The sequence below is a fragment of the Zootoca vivipara genome, chromosome 14 (genome assembly GCF_965207765.1).
Source record: "Zootoca vivipara chromosome 14, rZooViv2.hap1.1, whole genome shotgun sequence".
In the NCBI taxonomy this organism is placed as follows: Eukaryota; Metazoa; Chordata; class Lepidosauria; order Squamata; family Lacertidae; genus Zootoca; species Zootoca vivipara.
In genome coordinates, this window is record NC_142597.1 from 39,095,262 (window position 1) to 39,112,813 (window position 17,552).

At 47.8% G+C, this 17,552-nt stretch overlaps 1 protein-coding gene and 1 non-coding gene across 8 annotated transcripts in view; one reads left to right on the forward strand and one right to left on the reverse strand.

The window, feature by feature from the left end:
* CUEDC1 (CUE domain containing 1) overlaps positions 1-17,552 on the reverse strand; it is a 62,501-nt gene that overhangs the window by 4,273 nt on the left and 40,676 nt on the right. For 4 of the 7 annotated variants that reach the window (XM_035139292.3, XM_088658129.1, XM_088658130.1 and 1 more), the window contains exons 4-10: positions 15,255-15,893; positions 11,861-11,988; positions 7,296-7,422; positions 4,852-5,035; positions 4,119-4,202; positions 1,222-1,296; positions 533-626 (exon numbers count right to left, since the gene is read on the reverse strand). In XM_035139292.3, coding sequence (XP_034995183.2) covers positions 533-626; positions 1,222-1,296; positions 4,119-4,202; positions 4,852-5,035; positions 7,296-7,422; positions 11,861-11,988; positions 15,255-15,545 — 983 coding nt within the window. In that variant the 5' untranslated portion in view covers positions 15,546-15,893. Of the gene's footprint in view, positions 1-532; positions 627-1,221; positions 1,297-4,118; positions 4,203-4,851; positions 5,036-7,295; positions 7,423-11,860; positions 11,989-15,254; positions 15,894-17,304; positions 17,520-17,552 lie in introns of all 7 variants that reach the window. The other 3 variants (XM_088658131.1, XM_088658132.1, XM_088658133.1) reach the window with 2 other exon arrangements.
* Positions 6,892-6,967, forward strand: TRNAM-CAU (transfer RNA methionine (anticodon CAU)). Its single transcript has one exon. It is a non-coding gene; the product is annotated as a tRNA-Met (tRNA).

A 17,552-nucleotide genomic window follows, 5' to 3' on the forward strand; every position in this document is an offset into this window, starting at 1 on the left:
GCTAGATGGGCGGGGTATAAATAAATAAATAAATAATAATAATAATAATAATACAGCACAGGGATTTAACACGGTGACTCGCAAGTTGGAGGAGGAGAAAGGAGTTCAACTCCCTGCTCAAGCAAAAAGCTCACTGGTTGCTGTTGGGGTAGGCATGGACAGTGGAGAAAGCCCAAAGGGAGGCCCCTCTTGACCCCTGGGCCATGCCACAAGGAACTTGAGTGCAGAAAGCCAGCTCTGTGCCAGCAACGTAACTTGGCTGGCATGGCCAACCTCACACTAGAATGCAGGAGGCGTGTTTCTGAGGGTCACATGCACACCAAACATTTAAAGCGTATTTTATGCACATGGTTTCCCCCCAAAGAACCATGGGAACTGTAGTTTGTAGTGTGCCGGGAACTGTAACTGTGGGCTGGTAAAAGTACAGTTTCCAGGTTTCTTTGGGGGAAACCATGTACTTTAAATGTGCTCGGAACTGCAGGGAATTTAGCACCCTCAAGACCCAACAGCAAGACTTCACGTGGAAGGATACACTTGATGCTTCAACAACTGTTTTCTTTTCGATTTCCTCATTTTGGTCTTCTCTGAGAAAGCCCTGGCAAGTTCAAAGAGCTTCTTGCGTGTAGCTGGAAGGGGTGGTGGTGGAGATAAAGGTTTGTTGTTGTTGTTTTTTTAAAGGAGAAAGAGGATGTAGCCATGCAGTATCTCTAAGGATTGATAATTCAAAGACCACTGGACACCCTACTCGTTCTGGCTTTTGGAATTAGGGTTCTAGCCTTAAGGACTGAGAACCTGTTTAAAATAAAAGACGTGATCTTCTCGGGATACTGAATTCCGCACCCGGCTTTGTGCACATTGCAGAAGGTATCCGTATCCCTGACTACAGAACGAGAATAATGTGGAGGAGCCCCTGGAAAAGGCCCCTGCACCACCCAGGGGCCAAATGTGGTGGGCCAGGAAAATGGATCCGAAGGCCTGAGCTCACTGTGCAATCATCCCCATTCACCCCTCTGTGCTGGCAAAAGCTCATACCTGCATTGTATACTGCAAGGGTCAAATGCACCCTCCCAAAAACTCCCATCAGTTACAGGCAGATATTCAGATTCCCATATACTGGCAAAGTAATTCAGTGGCCTAGCGCAGCGTTTACGGTACATTCACTCATGCAGGGTGCTGGGGGAAATCCCACCGCAGCTCCAAATCCACTGTGACACAACTCACATTTTCCCATGTGTTTTAATTTGTCCCTGAATAAGGCATCATCGGAGACGGCACCACTGGAGCGAGCTACATCGTCTGGAAGGCAAAACAAACTCGGGATTAAAACACAACTCTGAGGAAACAGAGGCGGATTTTCAACATGTGCAGTTAAGACAAAATGCTAAAAGTCAGGGGTATTGTGGCGGGAAAGCCGATTGTATGTATTTTGAAAAACGGAGAGGGAATTAAACATGTTAGGCATGTTGCCATTTCTTATGGTCCTCATTAATTTTCTACACTGCCCTTCATCCAAGGATCACAGGGCCGTTTGCGATATAAAAACACAAAAATACGTAACATAGTAACGAAGAACAATAACACACGCCCCGGCACACACAAGAAGAGAAGAAGAGTTTGGATTTGATATCCCGCTTTATCACTACCCGAAGGATTCTCAAAGCGGCTAACATTCTCCTTTCCCTTCCTCCTCCACAACAAACACTCTGTGGGGTGAGTGGGGCTGAGAGACTTCAGAGAAGTGTGACTAGCCCAAGGTCACCCAGCAGCTGCATGTGGAGGAGCGGGGAAGCGAACCTGGTTCCCCAGATTACGAGTCCACCGCTCTTAACCACTACACCACACTGGCTCTCTTAACCACTACACACACAGTTTGAAAGGTCATATATTGTTTAATTAGCCAAAGGCCTGAGTGAAGAGGAATGTTTTTGCCTGGTGCCTAAAGATAGGTAATGAAGGCGCCAGGTGGACCTCCCTGGGGAGAGCATTCCACAAGCAGGGAGTCGCCCCAGAAAGGCCCATTCTCATGTTGCCACCCTCATGTGGAGGAGGCACATGAAGAAGGGCCTCAGGTGATGATTGCAGGGTCCGGGTTGGTTCATACGGGGAGAGGCGGTCCCTGAGGTATTGCGGTCCTGAACTGTTTAAAGCTTTATAGGTGAAAACCAGCACATAGAATTGGGCCTGGAAACTAACTGCCAGCCAGTGAAGTTGGGCCAGGATTGGCGCTACATCTGCAATCGTCTTGTCCCCAGTGAGCACCCTGACTGCTGAATTCTGCATGACAGGGTAGTACGATAGGAGAGGAACCTGTCCATTTTTCTCCAAAATTCCTTCCAGCAGCACCTTAAAGACCAACTAAGTTTTTATTTTGGTATGAGCTTTCGTGTGCATGCACACTTCTTCAGATACCTACATTTTTCTCCAGATCATGCAATGCAGCATTTACAGCCTTAAGGAATAGGAACTTAATACAAATAAATAAAGAACCAGAGAGCGTCTCCTCGCAACTCTTCGGCATTCAGCACCAAATTTGGCTCTTGAGAGGTCTGACAGTGGGACATGCCCAGAATGCCCCAATCCTCTTAAACTGTCTTTTCCAGAATTTTGCCCCTGAATCCAGCGATGGCTGGTGCCCTCTGGGAATGGTAGGGCAGAAGGTAGGGAGCCCAACAGCAGGTGGCGCCAGAGACAAAGACTGGTAGAGCCAGCTCATTCTAGTTTTGCCTCCATCTTCCTGCTGAGTTCTTAAAGGGGCAACTCGGAGACTAAGGAGAAGGAAGATGGCAGGCAGGGCCATCCCGTAGACTAGTTGTATGCGATAAGGCACAGGAAGGGGACAGGCTGAGCTTGGTGGGGCGCTGCCTCATTCGCCCAGACAGACCAGATTCCACTGCCTGCAGCGCAGCATCAATTGCTGTTTGCATCCTCAGCCGAAGCAGTCGCTTTATAATACTTGGTTAGGCCCCGGCGGTTCCATAGTTTTCATGTGATAGCGACAGACAGTGGCTCTAATTCCCTCCTCCGAGGCTGCCGCTCGGCTTGGGTAGTGAAGGTTAAGCAGGATTATTTCCTTGTTCTGCCAGCGAGCCAATATCCCCTTTGTTCAAAGATGAAAAGGAAGGAGGAATCTGTGCTTACTATGACTGGGGACCAGAGCAGGTTGCTCACCATTTTGTGCCCATTCCTCATGGGATGGGGGGAGGATCTGGAGTGGGGGGAGCAGGGAAGACTAAGTCCTGATCCAGCAGTCCAAAGCAAAAGGATACTTATGAGCATTTGCTTGCAAATGTACAAGGCAAGAGTTGAAAACATATTCCAGAAGCTGTTTGTCGCTTCACACCAGCTATTTGCCCCAGGTGCCCAGGACATACTAAACCGGGCATGTCCAACCTGGCACTTATGGGTGCAACTGATGCCCGTGGAGGCTCTCACTGTTGCCCTGGGGCAACATCCCCAATGCTGAGCTTTCATTTTAAAAAAAAAGTCTCTAGTCTTCCTAAAAAGGGAAGTTTTGGTGCAAAATGTGCAGGTTCTCCTCTAAGCTATTTCTGTGAAACGAGAGTCTACATGGTGTGGTTTATTTCTGCTGCTGCTGAAGAATGCTCCCTGTTATATCAGACAGCAAGAGAATGTGTGTGCATGTGTAAAATCAATACTGCGTGATCTCCACGATCTGGAACAGCAGGACAAAGCTGACTTCCCATGGCAAGCCTAAATTTGTCACGAGTGACCGTCTAATTCTGTGTTACCATTGGCAGCCATTTTGTCTTATGCCACACACACACCCCATAGCAGCCATTTTGTGACTGGCACCCCCAGCACTCTCTCAAAATTCAGAACGTGCCAAATGGTCAAAAGAAAGCTTCCCCATACACAGCTTAACTGTTGGTGTCAAACAATGCCGGGGGGGGGGGACTCAGGTTCAAATTCTTACATGGAGACAAAGCTCTCTGAGTGACCTTGAGCCAGTCATTGGCCACACCTGCATAATCAAAGTAACCTAAGTACTGATTGAACTGGAATATTTTTTTACTGGATTTGCACCCTCACATTCTGGCAGCTGACCACAAAGCTAACACCCGTCCTTTGGGGGGGGGGAACTATTGGGGTGGTAATACCTGATATTACAGAGGTGAAAGCAACATCATTACTGAGGGCAACGCTGCTCATCTTGGATTTCTTCGACTCATACTTCAATCGATCTAGATGGCGACCAAAAAAGTAAGAGAAGGAAATGCATGAGTGTCACAAGCTGGCGGTCAAGTGGTCAGGAATTGGGCACTTTCCCTGCTGTGTTCTGGGTTTGATTTCCACTCAGGCACCATAGCTCAGGGGAAGACCTGCTGCCTTGCATTCAGGCCAATCCTCTATGGAATTCCTTGCTGCTTGAGGTTCAAATGGCCCACTCTCTGCCATTTGCCATTGGTCAGTCAAGACCAGGCTTCCTCAAACTTGGCCCTCCAGATAGTTTTTGAGACTACAGTTCCCATCACCCCTGACCACTGGTCCCTGCTAGCTAGGGATCATGGGAGTTGTAGGCCAAAATCATCTGGAGGGCCGAGTTCGAGGAAGCCTGGTCAAGACCTTTCTATACTGACAGGCTTTTGCTGCTCTGCCTCAGATAAGGCTTTGTGTTGAGGAATGTTACTTTATATATAATCACCTCAGTTTCCTAAATACAGCAGAGCACACCATTCAAAAGCAACAACAGTAATAAAACATAAACAAAACAGGGCAGGGGACCGTTCATGAAATTGGTTGGCTAAAAGAAAATCCACATTCCTACCAAAAAGGAAACAAACAAACAAACAAACAAACAAAGCACGCTAAGATTATGAAATAAGCCATTACCTCTCTCAAGGGCCAGGAGGAAATCCCGGTTCCTCTGCAGCTCCTTCATAAACTCTTCATTCTGCAGGACGAGCGCGATCCGCTCGTCTTCTAGATACTGCTTCCACTTCCTCTCCTGGTCCAATGAGCCATGGGCCCTCTGGCTTCCGGGGCTTGCTGTTTTTTGGTGGCAGCTTTGCGGACTCTGGAGGTGGCATTTACGTAGAGAGAGAGAAGGAACGGCTAGGGACTGCAAGCTTCACAGGGCAGCAAACCCATGGCCACCACAGGGAGCCAGAGCCCAGAGCCCTAACCCATCAGAGCCCCCCCCCCCTCCGATGGCTGCACCTGTATGATGCATGCATTTTGCTAACCTAGTGTCACAGGTGATGCGTTGCGACTACTCTAGAGTAACGACTCTCCAGACCTTTGCCTTTTCATGCTTTTATTAAGTGCAGGCTATTTACAGTGCTAGAGCTATACAGGATACATCCGCTCAGTCTGACCCAGAACCCTGGAATGGCGCGCTCCGCGTCCTCTTCCAACATTAAGAGTCTGGGCACCCCAAATCTCCTCCCGCGTTTCCTCCTGCGTAATTCCGGAACCGGAGGGGAAAAGGGTCTCCTTTCCATGTTTTCCTTCTCCCCCTCTCTCTCTTCCTGTCCCATGTGCAGCAGGGGCTCTCCTATGCTGCTAGAGCCCCGTCTCCTCCTTCCTCCTTCCTCACTGGACTCTTCCCCCTCCCCGCTGATGCTACTGCTGGTGGATGAGCTGCTCCTCATGATGGGGGGGGGCTCTCTGTACCCTTTCCCCCTCACATCCAGGTTTGCAGCATTCACACTTTCTTTTAAATAGACACTTAAAAAATAATAATCTTAGGTGTACACCTTTACCGGCCCTCCCCCAAAAGGTAACACGTGAAGCTGTCACTCTGAGGACTCAAATCCACAAGGCTTCATTTTTCAGTGGAGAACCAGATCTCTGCCTACTCTAAAAAGCAGGACTGGGAGTGTGTGATTTGGGAGGGGGGAGCTGGGGGAGAGGAATGCAGGAAACAGGGTGAAATGTTGTTTTCTTGCCCATGGCATTTCCTCTCCAAATCATACACTCCAAACTTAACGCTTTTTAGATGCTTGGTGGGAGCCTACATTTTGTGATGGGCATCTGATACTGGATGTCCAGCTTGGCGCTAAACCCACAAGTCTCTTCTCTTCCAAACACAGCACCACCTAAACTGTGTCTCTTGGGGCAAATGGAAAGGCTCGGCTTTTGATCTCAGTATGGTGTAATGGTTAGAGCAGGAGTAGGCAACCTAAGGCCCGTGGGCCGGATGCGGCCCAATCGCCTTCTCAATCAGACGGTCTGGGAATCAGTGTGTTTTTACATGAGTAGAATGTGTGCTTTTATTTAAAATGCATCTGGGTTATTTGTGGCGCATAGGAATTCATTCCCCCCCCCCGCTCCAAAAAAATATAGTCCAGCCCACCACGTGGTCTGAGGGACGGTGGACCGGCCCACGGCTGGAAAAGGTTGCTGACCCCTGGGTTAGAGTGTTGGACTAGGTCCTGGGAGATCAGGGTTCTAATCCCCACTCAGCCTAACCTAGCTCACAGGGTTGTTGTGATGATAAAGTTGGGAGAGAGAGAACGATGTACAGCTCCTTGGAGAAAGGGGTGGGATATAAATGCAATGAATAAAAAACAACAACCACAGCAACAACGTGCCTGCCTCTAAAGGCTTGTACACCACATTCAACATTATTGGTTTTCCTTGGGAGTTCTCCTCTCTCCTGAATCCTCTTTCATTGAAACAGATCTTTTAAAGATCAGGTTCACAGGGTTGCCATCCAATCTGATCTGGAACGGTTACAAGTAATAAAATACCCCCCTGGGATTCTATGATTACATATAAAATTGAAGCTTAGATCTAAAACCTGCTCTTAAAACTAACCCAAAAGGGCAGGAAAAGGGACTTCTAGGAATGGAGGCATGACCATGTGGGTCAAGCAGGGCAGGACGGAGAAGGTAAAATAGGGGGAATGCAATGGAGGAAGCAGCAAGGACCTGAGGGATAGCTCAGGTGGTAGAGCATGAGACTCATAATCTCAGTGTCATGGGTTCGAGCCCCACCTTGGGTGAAAGATTCCTGTATTGCAGGGGGTTGGACGAGATGACCCTTGCGGTACCTCCCAACTCTACAATTCTATGACTCCTAAGTTGCTGAGATCAGAGAACAAGTATGTCCCAAAAGCAATTCCATTGTTCAGCAGGTGGTACCTGACCTATTAGGGCCTATATGCAAATTGAGGAGGGCTGAAGTGTGTTTCAAGAGCTTGTGGCAACACACGCACACACACACACACAAGTTGCTGAGCTACCTAATGCCCCGAAAGGCCGAAACACTGAACAAACCTTGTCGGTATTTTGAACTCATAGCCCAAATATAGAGAGTTATATCCACCCTACCTGCACCTTTTCCATTTGTTGGGGTAAGATGCGAAGGAAGTCATCAGGCAGGTTGCCTAGCAACGGAGGATTCCAGTTCCGGTACCGCCTTTGCACTTGGGGTCCGCTGGAATTCTGGAGATCGTTCCTGCAAGGTCAATGGGGTGGGGTGGGGGTGGGAGGCGTATTAAGACAAAGCTTCAAAACCTCGTAGTAGACTATTAGAGCATCTGCTCTGCATATAAAGTCCCCAGGCCCAGCCCTTGTTGGGCATCTCCAGATAGGAGTGGGAGAGATTCTTCCCTGAAACACTGGAGATCTGTTGCCGGTCAGTGTAGACAATACAGAACTAGATGGACCAGTGGTCTTGACTTGCAATACGGCAGCTTCCTATGCTCCTAGGCTTGGAAGGCTGGCTCTCTCTCCTAGCACTTAACACTATCAATTCCGTACAGGATTTCCCCTGACCCAGCCAAATTTCAAGTTCCAGGGGGAGGAGTGAGGATGACCATTTTGGCTGTGAGTCCTGGACATAGCTGCCAAGTTCCGGATTGAAAAATCCGGGACCAGCGGCGGCGCGGCACCGGAAGTCGCTTCTATGCATGTCCAGAAGTGTGTAGAAGCGACTTCCAGCGCTGCTGTGCTCATTTCCAAAATGTCCGCAGTGCCAGAAGTCGCTTCTACACACTTCCGGACTTTCATAGAAGCAACTTCTGGCACTGCGGCCATTTTGGAAATGGGCAGAGCGGCACCAGAAGTCGCTTCTATGCACTTCCAGACATGCATAGAAGTGACTTCCGATGCCGGCGGGGCCCGATTTACGGTGCCCATACATGGGCAGAGCGGCACCAGAAACAGGAGCTGCTTTCTGGGGGATTTACGGGCTATAAATCCATTTGGGAGACCAGCGGGAAACGGTAAGAAAATACGGGGGTTTCCCAGGAAAAACGGGGTACTTGGCAGCTATGGTCCTGGATGACGTGCTCCCTGCCTTGCTGGTCTTTTCCCACCTGGCCTGGGAGGGCGAGGTCCAGACTGACTCCAGCTACAAAAGCTGAAGCTGTTAGAGGTCAGAGACATCTTGGCTGTCTCTTAGTGCAGACTCAGGTCACCAAAGCCTGATCTTCACAGCTGCCACCAGCCGTGTACCTCCATTGGCAGGACAGCAACAGCTGTAAGAAAATATTTTTAGTCTCTTGCTAATTATGCTGTTTTAAACATGCATTTTATATTTGATTTCCATTAGTAAGGTTTTCATTTGAAATGTGAAGATTAAATTGGGGGGGGGGACTTTGCTGCGTTACATGTGCATTCTGCACTTGACCTCCTTTGTAATGTTTCCTTCTGAAATCTTTTAAGATAATATTTTAGTCTCCCGTTGATTATGCTCCTTTGAATGTATACTTTGACTTTCTTCCATAACGTTTAATTCTGGACTGTTTTTATTTGATGTTTTTATGTAGATTGTAAGCTGCTTTGAGATTTTATTTATTTATTTTTTATTTAATATGAAGTGGTATAGAAATGAAATGAATGAAAAACAAACAAACAAACAAACAAACACTGCAGCCCTTCTCCCTCCAGAAACTCTAACCTCCTGCAGCTACCAGACGGTTGCTGTCATTTCCTGGGCTGCCACTGCTGCTATGATGGCAACCAATCTGCCTCACCACTTCAGCACGCTAAAGGTAAAGGTCAAGGGACCCCTGGCCATCAGGTCCAGTCATGACCGACTCTGGGGTTGCGACGCTCATCTCGCGTTATTGGCCGAGGGAGCCGGCGTACAGCTTCCGGGTCATGTGGCCAGCATGACAAAGCCGCTTCTGGCGAACCAGAGCAGCACACGGAAACGCAGTTTACCTTCCCGCTGGAGCGGTACCTATTTATCTACTTGCACTTTGATGTGCTTTCGAACTGCTAGGTGGGCAGGAGCAGGGACCGAACAACAGGAGCTCACCCCGTCACAGGGATTCGAACCGCCAACCTTCTGATCGGCAAGCCCTACGCTCAGTGCTTTAACCCACAGTGCCACCCCGTCCCTGCATGCTAGTTCCCAGCAAAATTCCATTTTACGAGGAGTCTTGAAAACCACAGGAGCAGACTGGAAAGTGAACCGAGTGCCCTCACTGCAGGCATAGCCACAGGAAAGTGGGGGGGGGGGGGGGTATGACTGGTCAGAAATATGTATCTTATTGGAAAATGCTCGTGCCTTTCCTTTGCCACAATGCAGCACTCATAGAAATTGAGAAAATGAGTGTTGCATCAGACATTTACATCTAGCCCAGACACGTCATAGAGTGCTCTGGTGAGCTTTATCTAGACACCAACATGGTAGCCAAAGCTTTGTCTGAACCCACTGGTTGAAGACCTAAGTAGTAAACTATTATTTTTGTGTCAGCAGCAAGCTGCAAACTACACCTGCAAAAAACAAAAACGGTCCTTCGTTCTTTGTGGAAGGAAAATCTCCACACAATGGATTGCAGGGGGTTGGACTAAATGGTGCTTTGGGTCCCTTCCAACTATGATTCTATGAAAAGAAACTCAACAAACTCTAAAGGCTGAGGCAGGAGTCTGAGAACACCCATCGAGATCTGGTCTCTCTGCTGTGCCAGGATTTCAAGAGAAGGGAGAGGAAAGTAGCCTAGGCTCCCTTAACTGGCACACGCGAAGGAGGCCAACTTGTGGAAGAGGGCTCAAAGCCAAAGAAGGAGAGGAAAAAATGAGGAAAGAACGCCACAGGGACCCAGGCTCTGCTATATTTCAGATCTTGGCTCGGCTCGCAGCTGCTAATAACCAAGCATCTCAATGCTGGGAATTCCCCTTCACGGCCCCTTCATTGGAGCGTGAAAGTCAGAGAGGGTGGCAAGAGGCAATTATGACTGTATACACAGGTTAGTGTCTTCATTAGGACAGGGTTTATAAAAAGAGAGGGTAGTGAGCAGGTAATTGAAGCCGGCGGTGGAGATGCTGGCAGGGAACGATCCCAAGTCAAAGTGGGCCAGGGGCTCAAATTGGGGCTCAAACCTCTCTCCCCCCCCCCCCCGTTCTTTGCAGACGAGAGCTGTGCTGCCCCTCACCTTGGATATCAGGATGCCAAAAGGGATGTCAGAAGGCAGTGGCTTCCATTCTGTCCTGTATCCATAAAGATCAGCAATGTTTCTGTTCCTCTGCAGTTCAGTTTCTGCTAAATACTACATCATTCCATCTCACTGTCTGCTTTTTAACTTAGCACTTATTTCAAGGGTAAAGGAAACGACACAATGTGCTGAAATAAAGTCATTAATTACATATTGTTTGGGGACTTAAAAACAGCAACTGTGTGGAGGAATGCAAATCGTGTTGGCTTGGCTCATAAGAAGAGCCTGCTGGATCTGGCCAGTGGCTCATCTAGTCCAGCATCCCGTTCTCACAGTGGCCAGCCAGATGCCTGTGGGAAACGGTCAAGCAGGACTTGAGTAAAAAAGCATTGTCTCCTCCTGTGGTTTCCAGCAACTGGTTTTCAAAAGCATTCCTGCTTCTGATGGTGCAGACAGAGTATAGCCAGCATGGCTATACTCCTCCTCCACCCATTTGTCCAATCCTCTTTTAAAGCCATCCAAGTTGGTGCCCACCAGTGCCTCCTGTGGGAGGGAGTACCAAAGTTTAACACTGTGCTGCATGAACAAGAACTTTCCTTTATTTGTCCTGAATGTTCCAGCGTTCAACTTTTGTGGATTCTAGTTTTATGAGAGAGGAAGAAAAACCTTTCTCCATCTAGTTGCTCCACGCCATGTATCATTTTATGAACTTGCATCATGTCGCCTCTTACTCACCGTTCCTCCAAACTAAAAAGTCCCAAAGGCTGAACCTTTCCTCATATGAGGGGATCATCCCCTTGATCGTTTGGGTCGCCCTTTCCTGAACCCTTTGCAAGTCCACAATATCGTTTTCGAAGTGAGGCAACCACAACTGTGAACAATATTCCAAACAACGGCCGCACCATAGATTTGTATAACAGCATTATTTCCGTTCCTGGCTACAGACGTAAACATGAACTGCAGCAGTTTCTTGTTTGCGTGGGAATCCTCCAACATCCCGAGATGCAAACTGCAGCCGCTTCCACACAGCCCAGGCGAGTCCCTGCATTCAAGCATCCTCTTAGCAGCTTGCTTTTAGCTGAAGATGGGGCGGGAGAGGGGTAGCTTCCAAAGGCCTGTGATTCATCCAGCTGGTGATGAAACCCTGCTTCTAACATCCTGCCCTGCTCTCCTAATCTCCACAGACTGTGTGCAGAGGAGGGGAGCTTTGCTCTGCTTGGTTTCTGTGGCACGCACAGAGGAAGGATGGAATATTCCATTCCTCCTCTGCCAGCCTGGTCACTTGTTTACATGAAACTCCTGGTTGCCTATGGCTACCAGGCTAGTGCTTAATTGCAAGACTGGATTAGTGGGCCAGATATTGTGGATTCAGCTATTTTTCACTCCGCTCTTAGGCCAGCAAGGCAATGCACTTTATGCCTCAGATGGACAGCTGATGCAAATCGCCTGATTGCTGAACAAAATGCATTAGAATTTTTTGAACTCCCAATAAGAGTTTAGCCTGCTTACCTGGGAGGTGGTGTTGGGGGAGCCTGTGGGTACTGCCTGTCAAACACGTGCATGTCGTAGGAGGGGGGAGAGTAAACCGGAGGCGGCTCTTCATCTGAACTGTCAGGTTCTAGAGTCCGTTCCAAGATCTGAATCAAATGAGAGAGGCAGAAGGAGACAGAATTTAGAATGGCTTAGGACATTACAGAGATCCAGTAACGGTGAGGACTAGGGATGTAAAGGAGGCAGCGATTGTGCTCACTGCAATCAGCAGCGTTTCTGTTCTGCTACAATTTGACTTTTGCTAAGACCTACGTTAACTGCCTCTCTATCTGCTAGGGCGAAAACTTGTGCAATTGATATCATAATTCATATTAATGCATTTCAGTAGAAGGGCAACGTCAAAAACGATACAGACAGTAACACAATCCTTTACATTAGGTTTCCAGACTAAAAATACAACCATAAATACTGTTCCCGACATGAGGCGAAAAAATATATAAATTGTGGCAATTTTTGCTCCCATTTCTGACCAAATTCTATGACATCCCCACTGAGGTCTCATGCCTGTGGCTTCCTCGCTTTCACTAAAAGAAGGCAGCTCTTAATTTCTTGTTGTTTAAAAAGCTACTGACAACTCTGTAAGATGAAGGGCAGGGGAAGTGGGAACGGAGACAGCAGGAGGCCAAAGGAAAAATGAACTCAAAAGATCTGCAGAAGGAGTTGAAGGTTAAAAGTAGCAAGTGAGGGTTAAGGGAGGGGGCAGCAAGGGACAAGTCACGGAAGAACTTTCCGTCCACTCAGCCTCTCATTTTTCCAACCCTAAATTCACTCTCCACATTTCTGCAGCAACTTGCAAAGTTTCTTTTTCATGGCAATTCATCAGCATTTTAATGCAGTTGCCCTCCATACATTCTACCTGGCCCCCAGAACTCTCCTTGGCCCTCACCACTCACGGGCCCTGCTTCACACCTCTGCTTCACGCACCTAAGGCTCCCTGCCTGTAGAGCAGTGATTTTCAAACTTGGGTCTCCAGCTGTTGTTGGACTACAACTCCCATCACCCCTGACCACTGGTCCTGCTAGCTAGGGATGATGGGAGTTATAGTCCGAAAACAGCTGGAGACCCAAGTTTGGCAAGCACTGCAGTAGAGCAAGGTTTGGCATCTTAAGACGCCACACAGCTTAATAAACTTCAATAGCCACCTTTCAGGGCCTGACAGGTGCTTCACAACTGCCTCTGCTTCTGCAGCCTCAAACACGCGACACAACCAGGCTCCCATTGCCCTCTGGAGGCCCCGCTGTGCCCAGCTGGTGGGCTGAATGCATCTTGCGAGGGCCATGAGGCAGGTAGACCCCTGGGGGAACTGCAAGACTGGGCAGACAACTGGCCGCTTGGCCTTAAGTCACCCAAGGCAGGACGTGCCCCTCCACACCCGACGCCTCCCGCTACTAGAGCAAAAATAAAAAATAAAGAGTTTCAACTCCACCGAGATCCTGGCAGCCTTGGAGCACGGAGCTTGTGCTATCATCTTGCCAGGATGTTTTCAAATCCGCAAATAGTCGGCGAGCTATTCACGCAACATGAAACCCGCTTGCAGTTGTCCCTCTAACCAAGCGCGACACACAGCCTGCCCTTGTCAGATCTGCTTTGGAAGAATGTGAGGCCGTTGGCTTCATCTCACCATGGCTGCTCTGATATTGTCATCCACCCCTTTCTCTCCCCCCCCCCGCCTTGTCTTTTTCTGCACTGCAAAGCTCTTATGCACATAGTTTTTCCTACTGCCATTCTTAAGGGGGCGGGAGATGTTATCCTTTAATGCCCTATAACTCTTGTGCTCCTTATTTATTCACAGGTGAGCCCCAAACCCATAAACCTGCATGTGGTCTGAACTGGCAGTGGCTGACCAGGAACAGGAGACCTTGTAGTCAGTCACAGCAGAGAGATCAATGAAGGACACTGACCCAGTAAAGAAAAGGAATCCTAATGATGTTATACAAATCCACTGTGCGACCACATTTGGAATGGGTGCCTCACCTGAAAAAAGATATTGTAGTGTTGGAAAAAGGTTCAGGGAAGGGCAACCAAAATGATCAAGGGGGTGGAGCGCCTATGAAGGAAGGTTGTTGTAGTGTTTGGGGCTGGTGGGCAGCTAATGAAGCTGAATGCTGGAACATTCAGGATAGATAAAAGAAAGTACTTCTTCATGCACTGCACAGTTAAACTATGGAACTTGCTCCCGAAGGAGGTAGTGATGGACGCCAAATTGAGTGGGCTTCAGGAGAGGACTAGACAAATTCATGCTGGCTGGTTATGCTTCTGAATAACAGTTGCTGGAAACCACAAGACGGGAGAGTGCTCCTGTGAACAGATCGTGCTTGAGAGCTTCCCACTTGCATCCACTGCGATTATAGGATGTTGGACTGGATGAGCCAGTGGACTGATCCAGCACAGCTCATCTCATATTTTTATAGAATTTTTCTGCCCCAGTTCAGGCTGATCGGAGTTGTAGTCCAAAACATGGGGCGCTGGGCAGGGCGGGGCTGGAGGGACTAGTGTATTTATTTCTTTTAAATATATACTGCTATATACATTGCAAACTGCTAAGCGGTTTACATAAAAACAGTGGGAGCAACAAGCAAAAAACCCCCAAAACTTTCAATTTTTTTAAAAAAATAATCCTAAAAACTAGAAGAAAACAATGAATGGCTTATAATGGAGTAGTGTGCGAAACACAGACCTATAAAGTACCGTAATACGTTCCTCACACAGCAACAGTGCATTAGTGGCGGGTTTATTCCGCTCTATCAGTCATTCCACGATGCTTCTCCAATGCTACCACATGGCATTAATAAAGCAAATGTTGGGAGGGGAGAGAACCAGAACATTTGGGGTCTAAAAAGTTTCCGGCTTCCCGCAGCAAGTTACAGGATATTCACCGATCAGAAACAAAGCAGCATGACAAAACCGTAGTATAAAATACAACCACTACCTCAGCAAACACAGTCCAGTTTGTTGACTCCATAGTCCCCTGCTCCCCCCAAATCCTCTGGTTTTATTTTCTCCACACAAGAAAAACAGCAGACCCCTGGAACATCAGCTAGCAAACACCCGGGCCTGGTTTCACCACACAGTATCATTGCTGGCCTTGGCACCTTTCATTGGATTCTCCCATTCCCCCCCCCCCCCCCGGTCTTCATTGCTGGGCAGCTGCCATTTTCACTTCCCACAATGCCCCACAGCAATTATGGGCAGTAAAAACAGAGGATACCCAGCAGCAATGGAAGAAGCACCACCATGTTAGGTATGCATGGCACGCAAGCATAAGGAGGGGTCCACCAGAGGGCATTTTGCGGACGGCCTCCTTGGAGATGCAGCCAGACCCACCATCGTCCCACAACACAGTGAGGTTTACCTCAGGAGGAATACTGTCATCTGAATCCGAGCTGTCGTCATACCCGCTGCCGTCTAAGTTCATCTGCAACAGCTGGTCAATGGTGGCGTCCACTGCGCCATTGTTCGCCCTCAAGACACATTCAATGATGTCATAATCCATGTTGGGGAACATAGTTTTGAAATCTTCCATGGCCTGGTTGAATTCCAGCCGCCGGACTTGCCTCGCGGGGCGGCTGTTGTTGAGTTCCTGGGCAGAGGAGCCACTCCTCGAGCTGCCATTGCTGCTGCTCCGCCGGAACAGACTTGTCATTTTTGATAACTGCTTTTGGAAAATGTTTAGACTTTTTTTTTTCTTCAAACCAGCTTTTGAGGTAGAAAGGAAGGAAAGAGAATAAACGTATAAATCCCCAGGCCAGGAGGAAGAAAAGGTGAGGAGGCACGCAGTCGGCCTTCCAGATTTGTCGTCAAGAAGCTACGTCGACATCTTCCAGCGCCACTAGCCAGTAATCCACAACAAAATGGCGGGACATTGGCGATGCCAAAACGCAACGCTGCCGAATATGCCTGGAGAATTTTGGACCAGGGTGAATCTACCACAGGAGGAAGTCCAAGAGAAGGCCCTTCAGTACGGCGTCCGAAGCCTCAGAAGCATGTTTGACTGAAAAATAAAAAGATTTTTTAATTATTATTTTGTGTAAGAAATGTAACCAGAGATAGCTGGTTTTAAACGGTTCACCTGCCCACACAACTCCTGAGACAACTGGGAATTGGCAGAATTTGAACTGAGTTTGGGGGTGGAAATCCTCAAATAAAATTTATTCAAACATCTAACCAAAGTTTCCACTTCATTTGATGTCCCCAAGTTCTGGTATAATGAGAGATGGAGGTTTTGTGTTGGCTATGCCTCTTGCCTCCTCCAAGTGTGTCATTACTTTTAGGATCATACTGAGTCAGACCTGTTGGTATCTAGCTAAGTATTGTCGACACTGACTGGCAGCAGTTCTCCAGGGTTTCAAAAAAGGAGTCTCCCCCAGCCCTCCCTGAAGATGCTGGGGGTTGAACCTGGCATCTTCCTGCATACAAGGCAGATGTGCTACTAATGAGCTACGGCTCTTGGTTTTGAAATTAGAGGCTGGCAACCCTGGATATAAATGTGTTTAAAAAACAAGATGAAATGGATTTTTGCAGCATCAAAAAGGAAAAAAACATACTAGAGAAAGCGTCTAATTTAAAACAAATGAACCAATGTGTCCACAATTGCACAGCAGGAAAATTAAACAACACTCTATTTGCTACGTTGGTTGTGTTGATTTCACTGTCAAAAAGAAAATATATAAAGGATACAGAAACAAAATGGATAGGAAAACAATACGTCAAGACATGTTGCAGAAATGTGCCTCGTAGGGTTGTATTCAAGCAAGTTCTATTCCAAGCTGAGCCACTGAAGTTGGTGAGCTGTACTAAGGGCACGGGGCATGCATGGGGAAGAAAAGACGGAGAAAGCAGAAATCCTTGAGCTGAAAGGACGCGTTTGCTGGATACTGCCCAATGGACCTGTGTTAAATATGCCCATTATTTTCAACTGGTCTGAGCATGACTTAACACTAGAAGCAACCCATAGTATTTTGCTTTGCTGTTAAATACCTCAAATCCACAAGAGCAGAAAGCACCACAAATTCAATTATTAGTATTGCCTTTCCCCCTTCGAAAACACAGAAGGAAAATACCATTTATTCCTGGTACAGACTCCACTGGTGGATGAAATTATACCAGGAATGAATTGGGCAGGTTTTTTTGGGGGGGGGGAGCGTTCCATCACATTATCTCATTTCCATTACGTGGCAGGCGGAAGATTTCAAAAGCCAACAAGATAATAGAACCATATTAATTGTGTGTGTGTGTGTACACGCAAAAGAACAAGAAATGTCATTAGAACCTCTTAGCGAGACAGCGTGCAGGCAGACTTAACACCATTAGGCAAAGCAATAAGCTGCAAAATTTACCCATGCGTTAACAATTCTCTTATCACGCACACATATTATGCACAGATGTTCTGTTCTTGTACTAACCAATTCATGTCAGCGATAAAACTGCAGCCTTTTAACACACTGAATTATTCCTGGAAACACGGGAGGCTGGTCTGGTAGGACGAGTGGGGCGCTGCCCCACTAACCTCAGTCTGAACTCAGCCTCCACCTGCCTGCCTGACTTCTTACATCCAGTCCAGGAGGTGACCCTGCCTTCCAACTCCCTCCTCCTTATAGTCTGTGTTGCCCTTGTAGAACTAGGCAATGGGAAAGAGGATAGGGACAAAAAG